Source organism: Eublepharis macularius, chromosome 1, assembly GCF_028583425.1.
Source record: "Eublepharis macularius isolate TG4126 chromosome 1, MPM_Emac_v1.0, whole genome shotgun sequence".
Lineage (NCBI taxonomy): Eukaryota > Metazoa > Chordata > Lepidosauria > Squamata > Eublepharidae > Eublepharis > Eublepharis macularius.
The window spans coordinates 136,274,112-136,296,113 of record NC_072790.1 but is presented as its reverse complement, the minus strand read 5'-3'; the positions used below and the strand labels follow the sequence as shown (position 1 = coordinate 136,296,113).

At 40.1% G+C, this 22,002-nt stretch overlaps 1 protein-coding gene across 4 annotated transcripts in view; it reads right to left on the bottom strand.

Annotated features, from left to right (window-relative positions):
• MAP3K4 (mitogen-activated protein kinase kinase kinase 4) overlaps positions 1 to 22,002 on the bottom strand; it is an 80,193-nt gene that overhangs the window by 35,292 nt on the left and 22,899 nt on the right. For all 4 annotated transcript variants that reach the window (XM_054982231.1, XM_054982250.1, XM_054982242.1 and 1 more), the window contains exons 2-6: positions 15,239 to 15,429; positions 10,041 to 11,401; positions 4,934 to 5,176; positions 3,405 to 3,551; positions 2,294 to 2,451 (exon numbers count right to left, since the gene is read on the bottom strand). In XM_054982231.1, the coding sequence (XP_054838206.1) occupies positions 2,294 to 2,451; positions 3,405 to 3,551; positions 4,934 to 5,176; positions 10,041 to 11,401; positions 15,239 to 15,429 (2,100 nt within the window). The remainder of the gene's footprint in view (positions 1 to 2,293; positions 2,452 to 3,404; positions 3,552 to 4,933; positions 5,177 to 10,040; positions 11,402 to 15,238; positions 15,430 to 22,002) is intronic.

Genomic DNA, 22,002 nt, shown 5'->3' with positions numbered 1-22,002 from the left:
TTCTTCCCCTTAAGAGTAATTCAGCAGTGAAATTGGCTGCCTAGGGACGTAGTGCGTTCCCGCTCATGGGCAGTCTTCAAGGAGCTGCTGGACAAATATTTGTCAGAGATGCTTTAGGCTGTTCCTGCAGTGGGCACAGAGTTGGACTAGATGGTCTATAGAACCCCTTCTAACTCTATGATTCTATGAAAGTCAAATTCACATACACACAAAGCTCTTCCTTGCCTTTGCTCTCTTTCCCCAGATCTTAAGAATGTAAGAACTCCACTGGAGGTGACCAGTGGTTTATTTAGTTCAGCATCTTGTCTTAAATAGCAGCCAACCAGTTGCCCTGGAGGGCCAACAAACAGGGCAATAGTAGAGCCTTCCATTTATGTTGCTACCTAGTACTGGATTTCAGAGGTTTGCTGCCTCTATAGATGGAAATCCCCTTCAGTCACCATGGTGAGCCCTGTGGCGCAGAGTGGTAAGCTGCAGTACTGCAGCCCAAGCTCTGCTCACGACCTGAGTTCAATCCTGGCGGAAGCCGAGTTCACATAACTGGCTCAAGGTTGACTCAGCCTTCCATCCTTCCGAGGTCTGTAAAATGAGTACCCAGTTTCCTGGGGGTAAAGTGTAGATGACTAGGGAAAGCAATGGCAAACCACCCCGTAAAAAGTCTGCCAAGAAAACGTCATGATGTGATGCCCCCTCATGGGTCAGTAATGACTTGGTGCTTGCACAGGGGACCACCTTTATCTTTTACACCATGGCTAACAAGCACTGATGGACCTCTGCCCCGTGAATCTGTCTCTTCCACAGATCTAACTCCCCTTTAAAGCTATCTATGCTTGGAGCCATCGCTACCTCCACTAGCAGTGAATTCCACAGCTTACTTGTTGGAGTGAAGAAGTATCTCCTTTTGTCTATTCTGAACCTATTTCCCAAAAATTTCATTGGGTACTCCAGAGTTCTAGTTTATGGGAGAAAAAGCTCTCACTATCCACTTCCTCTACCTCATGCAGAATTTTATAAACTTCTATCATGCACCTTCTTAGCCTTATTTTTTCTAAACTAGAAAAGCCCAGGCCACCACACCATTAGTCAGAGGACATAGTACCAAGCCTCCCACCCTCCCGATCAGTAAGATTATAACTTTGTCCTGTCATGTGAATCTGATGTCATATAGTTGCAGCTCAGCAAGTCCTACCTACCAAGTGGGTGTTAATGATGGATCCCAGGCTCAGAATGGTTAAAAACCACTGAGCTAGAATCTGTGACATTTTTGACTTAGTGATGTCAACAGGATTAAATTTTATTAAAACAGTTATGGAAGTTGTTACTGTTTTCACTAACATAAAAATGTTATAAAGCACCAATATTAAGATGCAGCTAATTCCTACATAATATGCACTACACACAGCATGAATGAGGACCTGTTAAGAAACAAACCAATGAGCTATAAAATCTCTTTTCCTCACAGATTATATTCCAAGAGCCAAACATTTCCTAGATGATCTGGTGTTATCAATCAAATTATACTGAAGAGCTACAGCAGAGTTGCAATGGGCCACATAATATAGGACACTCTATGCCATGCATTTCTTCATTTACTATTATAGTAAGTGTGTAACGAACTGCAACAGAGAAGCCATGGTCTATATAACCCAAGACATTTGCTCTTCATGAAGGAAAATCTTTGGGCACACTGACATGGCAACCTTACCTACCCTAGATTGCTTTTCTGCGTGTTAAAAGTGCAGGCAAAGCAGGTATCTTTACACACATAAAAGCCATCTTGATAGAATGGAATCATTACTGCTGCCAGACCGACTGCAAAGCCCATCCTAGTCCAGCAGCAGCACCTATTTGAAATATAGAGCAGCAGGTATGGAGGACGAACTAGCATTTCAAGGTATTAAAATTGATAAATCACATTTGATAACTTTCTTTTTGCATTGTTTTTCTAACATTGTAATCTTCGTTCCACTGCAGTGTTTACTGGATGTCTTATACTATCTGACTGCATTGCTTATATGGTGTGATCTGCCTTGAGTTTCAGTGAGAAAGGTGGGCTGTAAATAAAGTAATTTTTTTTAAATCGCTTTCTACCACCAGCTTTTTATTTTGACAAAAAAGTAGCCTGTTAAGAATCCAGCACTGTAGCATTTAAAAATCATATTCTACCTCTAAAACAAGCATATGAAACTAATATACTTCCTAACAAGAAACATTTTTAGTGGAATCACATTACCTATTTTTAAAAAAATCTAAGCTAATTGTGTATGAGAATTACAGTAATAAGAAGTTCTACCAGAACAGTTTTCCAGCTTGAGCTTCACCTCCTCGTATGTAAGGGGTTATTTCTTTGGTGAAATTCCATTCTTCCTCTAAGAGATTTTTTAAACTATGAGATGCTTGAGGTAACTGCTGTAGCATTTGGATCCAGCTTCGCATATAATCAAAATAAACCTTGAAATAGGAGGAAAAGCAATTTATACAATTGTTCTACATTAAATCCACAAAATGTCAGAGAGTCTCTCTATAATATGATAGCATTTTTATAAATTGAATAAATTGGTTAGGGACAGTCTCTGCCCTTCCTCAGACTAGAACCCTTCCATCAGCCTTATGTGCACACAACTCAGGTAAGGATGCAGCCATAAAAAGAAAACAAATGCTGAGATCTCAAAATACAAGTAACCATAGGAATGCTCTCTCTGCTTTGCTCAGAAAAATTAAGTCCTTCCAGATGAGGGGCTGCGAATTAATCTGACCCTCAGTTGTTCAAAGATCATGAACCACATTTGTTAATCACAAACTACAATTATGAGAAAACTTATAACATCAATACTATTTAGTATTCTATTTCACCTATCTATAATAGAGGTGATCCAATCCAGATGTACATATAGAGATTCCCTCGTATACAGAGGTAATTTTACATCTAAACCTTAGTCATGAATCAAAAGCAAGGAAAACTGAGTTCAATGGGACTTACATCTTGGTAATTTTTCCTAGGGAAGTCATAATAACTCTTCTAAGATCCTGTAACCCAAACTATACACATTCTGTGAACCAATGACAGGGAACTTTGTTAACTGAATAAACAATTAAACTGTTAACTTTTGAAAAAACAATCTTTAAGCATATTGGCAGACACTGGCCACATTTCAATGAAGGCTAGAAATCAAAATTGAACTGACATTTTCTAAATTCTACAGACTGTAGATTCTGCAGATTCTACTCAGTGGTCGTAACATGGGATCCCCTCCCCCCCCCATATATATGGCATACAGCTAAAAACAAAAGAGAGCAGAGTTATAGACTTCAGCAGTTGTTAACTAATGAGGATAAACTGAACATGATCAAAAGATTCAGTCAGAAAATTAAACTGCAATGAGATATGATCAATTGCTACATACCATTAACATCTTATGCAGGTCCTCCTCGAAAGAATCAATGTTGCAGTTGTTCTTCTGTAAATCATCTAACACCTCACGTAACATAAATTGATAATATTGCTTCATTAGCAGGCCACCTTTCAGGACCTCTTTACACTCTCTCACTAGCTGCAAGGGAACAATCCATAACAGCAATAAATGTGGTATTTTCAAATTTGGAAATGTAACATTTACCTAGGGCCTTTAATGCATTCTGTAGTCTTCTAGAATCTCAAAGCCTGCTTACAAATAGCCTGTAAAACCACTTTAAAAGAGCATCATGCAACATATGAGCTACAGTGGGGAAGCTGGCTCTTCACAACAGATTTTTACGTATCTCTCTACAATGGTTTAATCTGCCAAGCATTTTGCAAGGCGTCTCTCATTCATTACATCATCAAAACAATCCTAAGGTATGGGGCCATGTTTAATGGCTAAAAAAGAACAATGACCACTGCAAGTATCTGAACCCAGCCCAGGCTCAAATGCCACACATTGTCTCAGGGGCCCTTAACCTTTTGAGCCTGAAAGCACTTTTGAACTCTGATACAGCATGGTGGTCACAACCACAAAATGGTTGTGAGGCAGGAGGTGAAGCCAGCCACAAAATGGTGAAGTGTGCCATCTGTCACAAGGAAGAAAGATCTTTGTGCTGTGGTGGCAGCTGCAGCCAATCAAATCTCCAACGGCCAACTGGAAGCTTTGCTGGGCAAAAGCCCCTCCTGACCCACTTTTTCAAAGCACTTGGTAAGCACCAGGAAAGGTGTTGGCGGGCTCCAAGGACCCCACTCTATCCAATAAAGTCTGTCACCTTTTTAAAAAAAAACCCTGCACAACACCCTTTCTTCACATTTTATCTCACTGAACACTAGAATTGTGAAGAAAGAGGGGTTATGTTTTGTTATTTAACTGAAAGCTCTATGTACAGAAGTAAAACCAGCTGACATACTAGCTTCTCAGAAGCCATCTATGGCCTACAAATCAGGAGTAGAACAGAATCAGTAGCTTCACATAGTAACGTGGCTGTGTGTGTAATTTAGACTATGACCTTCTGGACAGGGCAGTCTTTATTATATTATAACTCATTATATTTTAATTCAATCAAACTGCTGAAACAAGATGGGATGTAAATCTCATTAAATAAATATAACTTATGCTACATATGTTTTGCTATCTAATGTAATTCTTTGCTAGCTTTATACCAGATATGACCATTATTTACCATTCACAAAATCCTCAGTAATTATCCTCATTCCTACCAGAAATGGAAGTGACAGCATATTGTTCTTCTAAAAGATTGATCATTGTAGGCAATTTGGGAGAACAGAAACACAATGTAATTATAATTATTAGTAAGCCCCACTATTAGAAAATTATTTGCAAGGTGTTAAATTATCCACAGATAATACCTTCCTTAGCTATTGTTAAGTATCTCTGTCCACAAAATTCTAGGGTGCAATGTTAAATTATTAGGGACAGATGGGAATGTCAATAAAACACATTAGACAAACCTGTTTAATACTCAAGAGAGATGGCTCCCCAGCAGGCCGCTGTTCCAACCTTAATTTGAGACACTCATGGATGACATTGAGAAGGACTCGGCAAAGAACTAGAAATGCAGGTTCAAAAGATGGTAAATCCATCGATTTCAGCTCTTCCCATGACACAGTACTGCATTTTTGATCTGAGGAAGGTGGAGAATTTGACAACTGCACGTAATCTGAACATAAAATGGGATCAGGGTACTCTGAAAACTGTAACAAGAAACAGACACAATATTATAAACAATTTAAAATGCTTTCCCCCTCCTTCAGATTAGCTACATGTCAGATTTAAACTGTCAAACATTGCTTTTAAGAAAAGCTTATTGAGATATCATCACAGTAGTCATGTCAACTTTCTGGCAGACCTGCAGCCTTTTGACTATAGTCTGAGGCCTTAATCCAGAGAATCATACAACTATATTTGTATTCTCAGCAAGGCATTTGAGCTTCCTCCAAACAGCATTATCTCACACTGTATAACACCCACATTTCAAATTTCAAAACCAGTCTGCAATACAGCATGAGGTGCTGAGAGACCCCCCCCCCCCCAAAAAAAATTCAAAAATTCCACTATGCATATGCAAGCCCTTGGACAGAAACTTGTGTAATGTTAGGCTTAACATGGGCAAAAAGAATAGCTGCCTACACCAGTTTCTAGAAAACTTGCAATGGGCTGAAGTGTCATTTAAAATGGGCATTTCCTTGAACTATTAATTTTAAAGGCAAACATTTCAGAGATTTTGGTGCTCTTCAAGGAAGCTTCTGCTTCTAGATTTTACAGAAACCAAAACCTCTATTAATATATACAGGAGATCAACATTTTTAAAGCATTATATTAAACTGAATCCACCTAAATAAAATATCTTATATAACTGAGGAAGAGATGTGAATAAAGCTCCATACTGTCTTTCACATCACATTCCACACTGTGATTTATTACTGCAAGCTGCTACCATAAAAAAGTTGGATATGACCAATTTAAACACACAAAAGCAGTACACAAAATGAGAATCTGATGTGCAGTTATCCTACTCCAAAACACTGACTGATTAATCCTATGGTCCTATTACACTAGCCAGAGAGCCATAGGACTAAACATCCTATGCTGGAGCATCTTGGAAATATTCCAGTATTGGACTCTGCACTGGCAATGACTGCTGTATGCCACTGTATTATCACCCTGCTGCTGGTGTAAAAGTGGCGCCAGCCTTGTTCTGCAAGTGTTCTGACCTGGATCAAGAGGCATCAGAGATGTGCTGGGGGGGGGTATAACACAGCTGGCCACTTGACCAACGAAGCATGTTATGCCAGCAAAACAGGTGTGTACATTAAAAAGTTTAAAGGACTCCTTTAAAACTCACCAGGGAGGAGAAAATCGGTGAGTTTAAAGGAACCACCTACTCTCTTATGAGCCTACCTGATCACTAGGGTCATCTTGAGAGCCCCTGTTTCAGGAGACCCCACCTCTCAAGATTAGGCAGGTGGCAACAGGGACACAGCCTTTTCAGTAGTGGCACCAAAACTCTGGAACTCTCTCCCCAAGGAGATTCACCTGTCTCCTTCTGTTTGCCATCTTGCACTAATGGATTAGGCTTTTTTTGTTTTGCTTGGCATTCCCTCAGCAATCCCTCCTTCCACCCCATGTTTTAACTATTGTTGCTATCTTTTGTATTTAAGTTCTAGTTTTCATTCTTGTTAATAATAATAAATCAAATAAAACAATGATCCTGTAGGCAGTCACAGCACACTATCAGCAGTATAAAACCCAGGCTGACATTCTCAGTGATAGGACCCATAGTGCAAACTGTATCACTCATGATGACATAAATACTTCTGTTCTTCTGTGCCTTGCAAAATTAGGCTTTTCCCTCTCTTTAACAGTGTTCCTCCAAGGGCACTTGACCCCCTGTTTGGGGAGGCCATGTGTTTTTCCTTAAGGTTCCTCTCCCAGGTGATCTACAGAGGTAGACGGGGTGAGCTGACCATCCTTTTTGGTGTGTTATCTGTATGGCTCACATGGAATATGAAGGCTACAGGACTTCTACTGCATGCACCGTAACGCTTAACGCAGTTGAGAGCACTATGATGTGTCTGTGTTAACCATTTTCTGGTGTATATGGGGAGAGGGCATATGGTGACATCACAATGATGTGCTATCACCACCATATATGGATTGGCTCCTTCCATGAATGGTTAATGTGGTGATGACCTCTACCAATCATGCTGTCATACCAGTTGCATTTTCACAGGTTTCTGTGGTGTCTGCTATGTGATGTTCCTCAAAGAACATATTTAAAAACATGTTTTAGTGTTTGGATTACCAACTAACCTGTGCTTGGTTTAGTTATGCTAGTTTTGCAGACATAGTGGAACAATAAGATTGCTCAGTAAATGTCTTAACCTTCAAAACTGCAAGCAAAAATCAATTTGTTTTTGTTTATATACCACAAACACATTTTTGACATTTTGCACAATGACATATACAGAACAGCCCTAACCAAAGTCCCACCTTTGAAGTCAGTGGGCTTGAAAGGGTGTAACTCTTCTTAGGATTGCACTAAAACTTTGATATACAATGAAGCAACTAATACTAAAATCTGAATTTCCTTCTACTAATCTTGGTTATATTTCTTGTGATTTCTTGTGAGTCCAGTTAAGATGATATGTGCAGAAAGGGTAAAAAAAAAAAAACACCCTGTTGCAGAAAGGTTAGACTACTGCTTTTGGAAAAAGAAAAAGAACAAAACCCTATAATATAAATGAAGAGTGAAAACTTACCTGCACTGGAATTCTGGCAATTAAACAGCATTTTATATAAAAAATACTATTTGTTTCCATCCCCATTCCAAATACAGAAATGGGTTAGTTTGGAAAATGGATCCAGTCAGAGTATCAATCCTAAACATCGCTGTTCACCTCCACACCCCAATTTCCAAAATACAATGTTGTGGGTTTCTTAACAACCCATGTAATTTCATTTCCCATGCTTGTCATGATTCTTTATAAAGAGAGCAGGAAAAAAATCTATTACTGAAATTATCACATTATTTTTGGATAGTTAAAATACAAACCCCAATAGTAACACTCATTTCTTTTCATATTTTAAAAATCTGAACTGCAGAAAAAACATTGAGGCATTAAAAGAAATTTTCCAATTGTGAGACCATTTTGCCAATGGAGCGAAAGAAGATGTAGTAAGAGTTCAGGAATAATGAATGCTGCCTCGAAGCATGAGGGATGACTTGAAATGCCTTCCAATAACACAACCCTATTATTTTACAATTTTTAAATCAAATGAAACCACTCTATTGTAAATTTAAAAAGCAATTCGATAACACAGGGACAACAAGGCATTCATCATACCTACAGTCATACTTTTTTAATATCAGGGCCGGTCCTATGCTTGGGCACCCAAGTCACACACAAAAACGTAGGTCATGCCATAGGGAAACAGAAAGAAGACAACCACCACCACCTCACACACACACACTGCAGTGAGAAGCTGCCACTGCTGCCAGCCTCACTGTTAGCAGTGAGACCCTTCTTCCTGCTTCGGAGCAGTTTATTGATACGAAAGCATAAATACCCTTCCTCGTATAGTATAAGCGCAAGGCATTGCCATGCCTGAAATAAAACAAAATGAATGCCAGCTAGTCAAGAGTCTGGAAAAATATTTCAGAAGAGAGTCAAAGGAGAGTCTATTCTCAAGATTGGTAACTATAGCCTTCCCTGAAACTGTTTTTTTCCCTTTTCCTCCCTGATTTTCTCTCAGTTAACCTCATATGTGTGCAGTGTATGATTTTTGTACTTTTGGTCTTTCATTTCTCTTTTCATAAAAAAATGTTTCCAGTCGAACATCAGGCTGATTTTGAGATTTCTCTAAGGGAAAGATCCCCGTAAACATAGGTGGAGAATCCTAGTTACCTCCCTCTTGCTTGTCTCCTTTATGCTAATTCCTCCAACTAATTAGGGTAACACATGCCCCTCATCAGTCAGATGAGGTAAGGAGGAAGGGGGCCAGCCTGTCTTGCCTTCCTGATGGAGGGAGGAAAGGAGGGAGTAGAGTCCTTGCCAGGGGTCCCTCTTGGGGCAGACTCTGCTGCCACGGATGGCTGGGTAGGGGATGAAGAGGCCCACCAAGACTAGTTGGCGCGCCTCCACCACTAGCACAAGGCAATTGCCTAGGGCCACCTAGTGGATGGGCTGCCCATCCACTGTTTATTATAAACATGTATGGTTTACTGTATAAACACTAATGTTTTATCAAACAAGCAACTGGCATTTATCTCAAAAGTCAGAAATCTTCTCTTGGATTTCAAATTTCCAGAAAGCACATTTGAATAATATCTGAGATGTTTTTCCCAGTGAAGAATATGTGCATTCTAGAGTAGCCTGTTAGGTATTCTAATATTCACAGTAGAGAATGGGGGTGGAGAAGGAATTCTCAGATATTGTAATTTGTTTGTGCCAATTCATATGACAAAACCCACACTTTGAATTCTGAAAACTGGCCAAATTCTAGGTATACTGAACATTCTGTTTCAGCTCTACTATATGGAGTTCCATGTAGACTTTGGCTCCCCCGTATTTCACAAAATACCAGAAAATTTCCTTTTCATTACCATGGGACTGTATCCACAATGTATCGAGTCTTCAGAAGTTAAAATCAAAAATTGTAAGACAAAATATTCAATTCTTAAAGCTTCGTTTCTAATCACATTCTATCATCATGAACCATTAGATATCGTGCACCTGCTATAAGCCAAGTGAGGAGGTAGGAAGGAAAGATCTTTGGGATGGGACAAAAGTTACCCTCACCACAGCTTCTCTTCACCTGGAACAAGATTTGTGCATACTGGAAATTTAACACGATGCACATGGGAGTACCATACTGTACTTATAAGCAATATTCCACTGACTATGCTACAGTGCTCAAGAAAGATAGCTGGTTAACAGTTATAGAATTACACAATGGACTGTGCACAATTAGAAGAACTGTTCTTGAAGAGAAACAAGCAACGAAGCAACAAAGAAACTGCTTACCAGCAGACACAAGCCATTCAAGAACACCTACCTCCAGCTGCTGATCATTCTTTATCAATGCCATTCGAGCTCTTTGCAAGGAGCCATGCATTAACTTGTGCAGTCTTAAAATTAGCTTTCGCAACCCCATTTGTTTCAGTGCTTTATCTACAAACGGTCTATAAATAGAGGTCAAACAGTGTCTGCTGCAGCCTGCCTCACCACTGCACTCTGTAACAGCCCAGCAGGTTGAGTCGTCCTCAGATTCAAGCCTGTCAAGTTTCCTTGACAAATGGTCTTGTGCCTGAAAGTCAAAATTTGGCTTATAGGTAAAGTTATTCTGGATGGCTTGTCTGAGTTCCTCCACATGCTCTTCAGAGATTTGTTCTTCATCTTCACTTTCTTCTGTGCATGTCCCCGAGGTTTCCCTATCATCCTCAGGATCATCGTCCCTGAATGGGCGTGGAGAAGGGATTTCAAACACTGGCCAGCCAATGTCAGAAAGATCCTTGACACCTAAAACAGTTCCCATAATCCTTAACTTCTGGTTTAAGTCTTTTGTAATATTTAACCAGAGACAGAGTGCCTGCACCCTGCCCTGAAAATCCTTTGCAGCATACTTTTCATAGTCACTTTGAAGGGCCTTCAGAGATGGATAAAGTGCTTCTACATATTCTAGCAGCTCCATTATCCGCTTTACCTGCTCAAAGGAGACTCGCTGGCGATGGAGGTGTTCATGGTAGCTTGCGTAGCCCACTGCACTTGCTCCATGGGCTGCTTTACACTGTACTCCTGATGTACCATTAAGACTAGCTCTGTTTCCTACACAGGAGAGGTTCCCATAGTTCACCTTAAAAGTAAGAATGTCATTGATAATATCTGGGATGGCTTGGCGGGCAGTATATAAATAGAAGTCTTGGTCATTAATACTCCGGCCTGCATGCCAAGCCTGAAGCTCAAGCCAGATTAATTCATTGGATCGGTTTAACTCAACAGAGGAGGTGCTTTCCTGCCCTTTTTGTTCCTTGTCCTTTTTCTTGGAAACTGAGGTAAGCTTTAACAAAAGCCGAAGGGTTTCAAAGAACTTTAAGCGGTCCGCTGGGTAATCAGTACGAGAAGTCTGACGTGTGGTTTTGGCTATAGGCACGGGTACAGGTACTGGAGGCTTAGTGTTGCTGCAGCCAAGGCTGAGGTAAGGCTTATTGAGATCAACATCTGGAATTGGTTTTTTTGGCAAGGACCCACCAACCGAGTCCAACATGAATGAGCACTGTACATTTTTCTTGTGATCCCGCTCTGTTGTCCTTAGAGTGGCTCGGATCTTTTTCCCCTGCTTATAGCTATGCTCTTCTGTGTTCTCCGTGGTTTTGACATTGTCTTTGTTAGACAGCTGGTTTGATGAGGTCATCTTCTCTGAAAAATAATTTTTAAAGTGTTTGTTTCCATCAGAATACTTTTATTGGTTATGCAATTCACTCTCTCTGTTTTATTTGCATAAACTTTCAATTCTAAAAGTGGCATATAGGTCTCCGTTACACTTGTTCTTGTATATACATATTTCTGACAGATCTGTTCAATTGTATAGTATAGTACAAATATATAGTACTTAGAAGTCAATATATTTTTATAGAAAAATATTTAAATATCTTGCCCATGCTCTTTACCAATACATTAAAACAAAATTACATGCACTGGTCACAGCAGTTACATCATAGACAATCAAAATAACTGATACATCGAGAGTCCCCAATTTAAAATACATTTGTTAATTTTCAATTACAAATGTGCCACCTGCCAAATTAGTCCATCTGTTAACTGATAAATATGATATTGCAATTAAAAATATTTTACATTTCAGGTGATTTGTTTAGGTACTAGAAATTTATAATTTTCAATTTGAGATCGTTCTAATTGTTCAGCAGAAACTAAAACCAACTATATAATGATAAAATGCTGTACTGAATAGTCATGACTCTACTGACACTGAAGAAACACTTGGAACACTTCCAAATATCAAGACAGTGCTTAGTCACTTTGCAAGTAAGGACATAATTATACTGTGAACCATTTTAAATAATAGGTTTAACTCCAAAACCACACTAATGGAAACATTCTGTGGTACTAATTGTCATTATGAGACTTATTATAATTATCTCTTTTGCTGCATATGATGACTAGAATAAGTGACTAAGCAGCAATCCAAAGGGCACAAGGTCTGATGGCATGGAGAGAAAGGATTTCAGACTTGGGAGGCTTTGATTAAGCTATCAAAAAAGTAACAAGTTCTAAAAACTTGCCTAGATGGTGAAAACCAAAATGGAATGTGAAGACCTCTGAGATTATCTCTCTAAATTGGGTGAGCAGCCAACAATATGACAAATTAATTTCATTGTTATTAGTTATTGAAAAAATTTTATGCCACCTTTCCAATCAGTTCAAGTTCCCCAAAATGGTGAACAGACAAAACATTAAAACAAATTTTAAAATGCATATACTTGATAATAAAAACAATTCAACAAAACGAAACAAAAAACATACACATAAACAGAAAAGAAAGTCAATGAGGGAATGCCACACAAAACAGAAAAGTCTTCACCTATTGGCAAAAGACAGTGATAGAGGAGGACAATCACAAGGTGATGCACATGAGAGCAAAACATCTTAACTTTAAATATGGGCTGATGGTGTCCAAATGCACAATGGCTGAGAGGGAAAGATCTTGCGATTGTAATGAGCAGACTGACAAAAATGTTGACTCAATGTGTGGCGGCGGCGGCAGCAGAAAAAACAAACAAACCACGTGTTAGGGATTATTAGGAAACTACTGCAATGCCTTCGTATAGATCTATAGTGAGGCCTCATTTGGAATGTTATGGACATTCTGGTCACCATATCTCAACATATATACTGCAGAACTGGGAATGGGCAGAACACGGCCACCAACATGAGGGGGTGCAGTACCTTTCCTATAAGAAAATGATTAAGAGTCTGGAGCACTTCAGTTTACAGGAGATGAAAACTAATGGGGAGATAGAAAGTGGACAAAGAGAACTTTTCTTCTCCTCTCCCATAATACTAAAATGTGCCTGGGGAGGGAAAGAAGTTTATGAGCAATAGATTCAGGACAGGCAAAAGTATTTCAAGCAATGAGTAACTAAATTGTGGGATTCATTGCCAGTAGATGTAACGGCGGTCACTAGCATAGATAACTTTAAAAGGGACTTAACACAGATTTGTGGAGGATAGGTGGCTACTAAAGGGAATTTCCATATTCAGAGGCAGTAAACCTCTCAATATCAGTGCTAGAAGGCAGCATCATGGGAAGGCCTTGGCTTCTAAGCTCTGTTTGTTGGCCCTCCAAGCCTCCAGGGCAACTGGTTGACCACTGAGTGACACAGGATGCAGAACTAGATGGACCAACGGTCTGATCTAGCAGAGCATCTCCTATAGTCTTATGTTCTAAAATGGCAAGTTGTGAGCCTGCATGCTATTTTTAGGGACTAACTCAACATGAAAGATTTATTTTAGCAGCCCTTTTTATACAACCTATGAGCAGGATTTCCTGCTCTCAGTACAAGAGAAAAAGGCAAAAGGAGAACCATAAGAGAATCATGTAACACAGGAGAACCATGAAAGTTAACCTATACTCCTTGAAAGAAGGGCAGGATAAAAATATATAAGCAACAGACAGCAATACCCTTAAATTCAGTTATACTTCCATAATGCCCTCAAGGACTCTAAAGATTATCTTCTTCAGTACCCAGAAGCTGCTCCAATTTAGGTTTTCCTTGCACAAGTAATGGGTCTTGGTAATCCATACCACTGCTATCAAGCAACACCCAATTTTAAAAGTTATTTTTGTAATGTATTAACAGCTCTTAACCACTTTCACTGACTCTGATGACCTCTCTTTTCCTTTTACATTAAATAAATAGAGGCCAAATGGTACATAAAACCAAGATGAAGAGCTGGTATCAGCTGAACTATGAATCATAAAATCTCCAGTTCCAATCTAACTTCTGCAATGAAATCATTGGATAGCCTTAGGCAAACCATTTTTGCAATATAGGGGTAACAAGACCAACTTACACTGAACACTCTAAATCACTTAAATTATTATTACTATCACCCCTTTTGGAACAGAATACAGTTCCTGGACTTCAGTCACTGCATCTGAAATATGTAATAGCACACCATTGTCTCGGATCTTCCACTGGTACAAGGAACAGTATAAGATTTAGGCACACTCCTCAGCTACTATACAGCATAGGAAAAATTGTTTATATTAATGTTGTACATATAGAACCATTCAATGGCAGTCAAAGATGTTTTCTATATTGACAACTTTTTTAAATCCTTGAATGGAGGCATAATAAAAAGGTAGAAAAAAGATTCTCCCCAATTCTCACAGAAGCAATCAGATTATTTTGCCAGATGCAAGACTGTTCCTTAACCATTATTAGGATTACTATTTTTGCCCTTATAACTGAATGTTAACTGTTACTATTGATACCTCTTGTTTCAATGGCCCCAATCCAACCCTTTGCTTTTACAACTGTACTGCAATGCAGTATGCTACAATGCAGCAACCTCAGGCCTCCTGCTCCTCCCACTGCAACATCTGGTAGCTCAGCCATCCCACATCACCTATGAAAACTGAAAAAGAAAAGCAAGCGCCCACACACAAAACCCTGGCCATTTAAAGCTAAAGGCCATGGACCACGGTGGCACACATACGTGCTAGGCAACATAGCTCAGAGGCAGAAAAATTGCTTTGCATGCACAAGGTCCCAGATTCAATCCCTGGTATCCATAGTTAAAAGGATTAAGTATGAGGTGATGTGACCTCTGCCTGAGACCCTGGAGAGCTGCTGCAGTCTGAATAAACGATACTGACCTTAACAAACCAAAGGCCTGACTCAGTATAAGGAAACATCATGCGCTCCTGTTCATTACTAAGAAGCAAATTAGGGGAAGGGAGAAGGAAAGCAGACCTCTTTTACTTATTCACCCCTTGCTGCCACTCCTGCAATACAGATATCTACTTCCTGACTGAAACACTAGAAGGAAATAATGATAGCTTCAGCTTAATGGCCCAACAGAAGTTTACTGAGAAACCTAACAGTACCAACCCCCACCCCCACCCCCTACAACTCATGTATAGAATTTGACTAAAGAAGGAAGAAAGAAATGTATATTCACACTACTAGCCTCTCTGGCCTTGTGAACTATAAAAATTCCCACACATACCTTTCAAAGTGGAACGGCTAGTAGGTCTCCCAACATTATTTTTCAGGTGTTTTGTTGACATGCGCTTCATCTGCCGTGGTGTGCTAGGAGGCGAGGTTCCATAGAAAGTTTCAGCATTTGCTTCATCAGATAACTCCTCAGAATCAGATTCAGAGATCCTGCAAGTGACATCTTCTGACTTGCACTCTTGCCTTAGCAGAGGAAGGAATAAAAATAAACGTAAATTTATAACAGGCAGCCTATTAATTTTCTCCACCTCAACATTATGAACTTTGTGTACTCTTGCTAGTCCTATATGACAAATAAAAACTCTCCCAACAAAGCCATTTTCCCCTATGTTCAAATGACACACTTTTATGCCTTTTGTTGGACAAGGCTACGGATTGTTCATGTATCACTTGCCTTACAGAGTATCTTAACAATAAAATTCAATTTGAAAGAAATTTCTCCCCCAAAACATTAGAATGCTAAAGATGGTCATATTCACAAAAATGCATAACCAAATTGCCACATACATCCCCTTCTTTTCAGACAAAATAATGGCTATCACAGATTACTGTACAATAGAATAGATGTGCACAATCACTACAACTGCACAGCAGATACTGAAGCACATGTAATCCTGTATCTAGGAAAAATGGTAGCTTAAGAAAAGGACTGTATCATACACAGAAGTGTAGGGTACAAGGTTAACGTACCTTGGCAAATATCTATTTACTGGACAATGGACCACCTCAATCTAGCAACAAAACATAGTTTCTCCTACTTGCTATAAATGCAAACCTCTCTATACCAACATTGAGGGTTTTTTTTCTTAACTGTTGATAGTTTGCTTTCTGTTAATTTGTTTTGTTTTGTAAATTTAGGCTGACTCTGTATCACAGTACTGCAGGTCCATTATTATCAGGAGCTAGGTGACGCATGCGTATTATTCCCATTCTGTAGTCACTCCACTGGCTACCCATCAATTCAATTCAATTCAATTCAATTCAATTCAATTCAATTCGTTTGCCTATTGCATACAAAGCCCTTCATGGCTTTGGTCTATCATATCTATGGCACCAGCTATCTCCCTATGTTCTGCCACAGCAGCTTCTCTCATCTGAACAGGACCTTCTGTAGGTGCCATCCTGCACATGGGCAGTAACAACAACTGTTCATTCATGTGCTTTCTCTGTGATGACATCGTAGGAGGTTGTTGGAACTTCTGGATGCCCTCTGAGCCCCTGGAGATGCTAGCGTCATCAAGACTGTTGAAGACTAGCAGGGCCACTGGCCTTACTGTATTCAGGCCAGAGAATCAGACTGTTGCAAGTGGAAGCCTTACCGACTGTTCAGCCTAGTAGAACGTCGCCAAGTTTACCCTCCGTGTTATATTTTAAGATGCTATGCAATATAGTTGTATATTGTGTGTGCTTGGTGGGTCCGTTCATGATGAATGCACCGCATGGATAAGAGTGAGGGGGGAATGATTTTCACTAAACCTCCCTTCTTGTTGAAGTACCTCCATTCCACATGGGTTATGACATGCTGCCTTTCTTGTCTCTTTTGTCAGCAGGCTACAGGGGGTGGCTTCACTCCCTTCCCTGTCCTCACTGCATCCCACCAACCCATATAGTTACTACTAATCTCTACAGGTTCCATGAGCCCAAGATTCAACTTTCTGGGGATGGAACAACTGCTGGTGGGAGGGGAAAGCAAGGAAGATCTACATGAGGCCATTTGAGGGGCAGGAAGGCCATTTTGGCTTCCTCCGCTGCCGAAAACGGCCTCCCTGCTCCTCAAATGGTGGCCGCAGCAGTGGGGGTGGGGGCTGGGGTTTGGGCAGTTTAAAGGGCCCTGCGGCTTGCAAGCAGCAGGTCCCTTTAAACTATCAGCTGGCAGGCGGCAAGGGGGGATCACCCCTGCTGCCTGCCAACTGATAGTTGAAAGGGACCTGCTGCTTGCAAGCCGCAGGAAAAGTTTATATGGCCATTTCCCTGGGGAAACTGCCCCTTTACGACCCAAACAAACCAGTAGACCAGTTCGTGGAAGTTCATGGAAACGAGCTTCCACGAACCACTGGTTCACGAACCATGAACTGGCCTGTTTAATCCTTTTTTTGGGGGGGTCATAATTCAATTCATGCCCATGTCTAGTCCTTGGCAGGTAGAATCCCCAAGTTCTCCACAGCAAACTTTGAAGTAACTTTATTAGAGATCCATCAAGTTCAAGGTGCTCAGACAACTGAATTGGCAGAAGTGACGTACATGGGGTTGGTGATGTTAGTTATAGGGAAAGTTCCCGCCATCAGGATAAGGACCATTAAGGTTTGGGGCGCAAAAGAGCCGGGGGTGGGGGTGAAAGGGAGAAGCTAGGTTAAGGCTAGACAGAACAAAGAATGAAATCATCTCAGTTCCCAAGAAGGATACATTTCAAGCTGGCCACAACCAGGGAAAGAGAAAGTAAATATTTGTGGGATAACCTACTGCCTTAACATCAATAAGAAACTTCTCATGCCCTCGGAGGACCAGTACATAACACAGAATACATTCATGGCAGATACACAGGCAGGCATATATGACATATTGTTTCATAGGGCTATTACTCCACATGAATTCAATCGGATGTGAATTTTCCTTAGTTCAGAAATCACTGCTGAGGGGGGAAGAGAAGCAGGGAAGATCCACTTGCACAAGGATTGCAAATCATGGGATCCACCCCACTGTTTCATAATAAAAGTCAACTATTTTGTTTTCGTATTCAAGTGTAAACCTGTTGATTTTAAAAGTATCAATTTCTGTTGTTCTAAATATATTTATTACATTTTTATCCCACCCTTCCTTCAAAGAGCTTGTGGCAAAATTAGGATTTGAACCCAGGCCTCCCCATTCCTTGTCAACCATTCTAACCACTATACCAGGCTAGCTTAAAAAAATACTTGACCAATACCTGACCAATTTTTTTTTGACCAGTCAAATACCCAGCCCTACTGGTAGCCACTGAATCAGTCACGAGCTCCAATTTCCATGTAAATATGCACAGAGCTACTATTTACCTTGTTGTAGCAACCATATGGGAACTATAGTTAAGACCAAGCTGGTTAGGCATGAGGATAAACATCTGTTGCAATACTGAGAAATATGGATAAAGATGTAGCTAGCTGGGAAGCAGTTGGTCTGCTCCACAGGTGGTGTGTTAGTGGGCAGCAGTACTTGAAGAAATCTCCAGCCTCTCTTCACAATATGTTGTTAGATATAGACCTTTATTTGTAATCTGATTTTCTTTCTGCAAAGCCAGCCAGACAAGATGTTTGGTGTTCCATGAACTGAGTTCCCAGCTCCCCCCCCCCCAAAACTAGGTGTGCCAGAGGCCCAATTCCTATCAGAATCGCTGCACAAGGTGAGGAGAGAACCACTGTGAAATAATAGTATGTCAGGCTAGAGTTCGGAATAGCTTGGTGCAAATCCTCATTCACCCATGAAGTTCACTAGGTGACTTAAGGCCAGGGCTTTTTTTCAGGGGGAACGTGGTGGAACGGAGTTCCGGCACTTCTTGAAAATACTCGACAATAGTGCTTGAAAATAATATTATTTCAAAGAAACGCATGTATTTCTTCCTCATTTCCCTCTTGAGAGTTCGATCACCTCTTTTCCCAGAAAAAAAAACCTGCTTAAGGCCAATCATTTTACTGTGAGCTTGACATTCTTTGCAGGGTTGTTGTGAAGACCAAATGAAGGAGGGGAAAATCATATTCTGAGCTTCTTTTAGAAAGGGTGAAATAAGTATGTTAAATCAATGGGGTGGAGTTTAAATCTTCTCGATGTACCATTTTCCCAACATGAAACTGGTACACTGAGTTGGTTGGTCATACTGGGGTAAATATAAGTTTCTAACCATCTGTCTGAAATCAAACTCACTGTCCCCTCATTTCATAATTACTTCTGCAAGCTTAAAATCACGTAGCAGATGAATTCTGGTTCTTAGACATTCATCAATGGTACTTTATCACTTCATATTCAAGATCCAAAATGATGACTGAGTGTTGTCTAGAATTTACTGCCCTGTAAGGTCTCCTAGAAAGTTTTGATTTTGCCATATTTCTTTTCATTTAGCTTGCAGACATAGCCGCTTACTGCTGAGTCACTTTCTAACACCCTTAAAAACCAAATGAAAGAATTTAACTATAAGGAAATAGTAGTATTAAGTGTTCCTCTCATACCTCAATGCTGTAATCACTCTGATATTCTGGAAAATTTCCTGCTACCCAAGTACTTTTAAAAATTCTTAATAGTTTTTTTTTAATTTAAGAACTCTCTGGGTAGCTGACTCTCACATGGAGAGGGTAACGGGCTGGGTTTCAGCTCATGTTTTAAATAGTTTTGGGAACTGGTATGTAGAAAGACAGAAACGTAGAGCTGGAAGGAACCCCAAGGACATCTAATCCAAACCCCTGCACAATGCAGGGAATTCACAGCTACTTCCCCCCCCCCCCACACACACACACACTCTAATTGACCCCTGTTCTATGGCCAGAGGAGGGGGGGGGGAATCTGCAGGATACCTGGCCATTGTAGCCTGGAAGAAAATTTCTTCCTGACCCTTTACCCAGGGCATATAAGAAAGGGCCACAAGAGCCTAGCACAGGTTCATCCTTTCCTGTCCTCCCTCTCAAGATCTGCCAAAATTCATATTAAGTCATATAATCAGCATTGCTGTCAGATGACCATTTATCCTTCTCTCAAAAAATCTCCAAAGAAGGAAAGCCCACCATCTCCTGATGAAGCCTGTTCCATTGAGGAACCATTCTGTCAGGAAGTTCTTCCTAATGTTAAAGTCTTTTAATTTTAACCTCCTAGTTCAAGCCTGACCCTCTGGGGCAACAGAAAACCACTCCATCCTCTATGTGACAAACCCTCTTCAAATTCTTGAAGATGGCTATCATGTTACCTCTCAGTTGTCTCCTCTCCAGGCTAAATATACCTAGCTCTTTCCACATTTCCTGTTAGGACTTGGTCTCCAGAACCCTTATTATCTTTTATGCCCTCCCCTGGACACATTCCAGTTTATCAACATCCTTCTTAAACTGTGGTGCCCAAAACTGAACACAGAACTCCAAATGAGGTATAACCAAAGATGAGTAAAGTGATGCCATCACTTCACATGATCTAAAAAATAAATTTCTATCGATGCAGACCAAAATCGCGTTTGCTTTTCAGATACCGCATCACACCTCTGACTAATGCTCATTATATGATCTATTAAGACTCCTAGATTACTTTTGAACTACTGCCAAGACAAGTCTCCTCCATCCTATAAGTATGCCTTTGATTTTTCCTAAGTGCAGAACTTCACTTTTATCTCTGTTGAAATTCATTTTGTTAGTTTTAGCCCAGCATTCCAGCCTGTCAAGATCATTCTGAATCTGCAAATTTAATGAGTATTCCCCCTATTCCTTCATCCAAGTCATTTAGAAAGATGTTGAACAACACAGGACCCAGGACGATAGATCTCTGAGACACTCTTCTTGTCATGCCTCTCCAAGAGGATAAGGAATCGTTTAAAAGCACCAGGCAGTTCCTTTAGTACCCTAGGATGCAATTCATTTGGCCCTGAGGACTTGAGCTCATTTAAAGAAGCAAGGTGTTTATGTAGCATCCTTATGTCTTTCCTAGATTCAAATCCCTTTCTTAATTATGTTTTTCTCTTTTTGCCAGGTTGAGCAGTTTCCCTTGCAAGAGAAGACTGAGGCAAAGTAGAAATTCAGCAGTTCTGCCCTCCCTTTAGCGCTTGTTAAAATTCCACTTTCCTCTCCCTGCAGTGGGTCGACAATGTCCTTGTTCTTTTTCTTGCTCTGAACATAACAAAGAAACCTTTTTTGTTGTGTTTAGCATCTCTTGAGCCTAAGTACTCATACTGAGCTTTAGCTATTCTAACACTCTCCCTACAACCACTAGCTATTTGTTTACATTTATTATTGGTTATATGGGCATCCTTCCATTTCCTAAATGTGTCCTTTTTAATTCTCAGATCATTAGAAAGCCATTTATGATGCCACCCTGGCTTCTTTAGTGTCCTCCCATTTTTTCTTCTCATTGGAATGATTTGTAGTTGTGCCTTCAATATCTCACTTTTAAGAAACCCCCATCCATCCTGAACTCCCTTCTTGAGTGTTTTGAGTATGTAAGGTGATTTTAACTTTGTCTAAAATAATAGTCAAATTTCTTTGTACTTACTGTATTACTGAATATCAGTTTCCATGTGTAATAGTATGAAATTAAGTGATGCACGTGATTTCTTTAAATGCATCAATTTAAATGCAATTTAAATGCATCAAATGCCAAACTTGAATCCATATAACCCATCCCAGCCTACATTGCTTTCAGTAGCTTCTGAGACAGTAAAAACCAATGCAAGGCAATATAAAAGAATTGCACCACGGCACTATTAATGCCTCAGCTTAAACTGTTCCTACAGTAACTATTCAAGCAAGGAAGACAAGCAACAGTTTTGTAACCGACTGTCTTATCTGTGCCTTGCTAAATATCCTACTAACTCAAAAGAAAGATTTATCTTTGACTCTTGGATAGCTTTCAGCAATTAATAAGGCCTGTGAAACAGGACTGCTCTTTGAACAATCTGCTTATCAGTACATTATTTATAGGAAAAGGTAAAGGTAGCCACCTGTGCAAGCATCAAGTCATTACTGACCCATGCAGGGGCATCGCATCACGACGTTTTCTTGGCAGACTTTTGTTACTGGGTGGTTTGCCATTGTCTTCCCC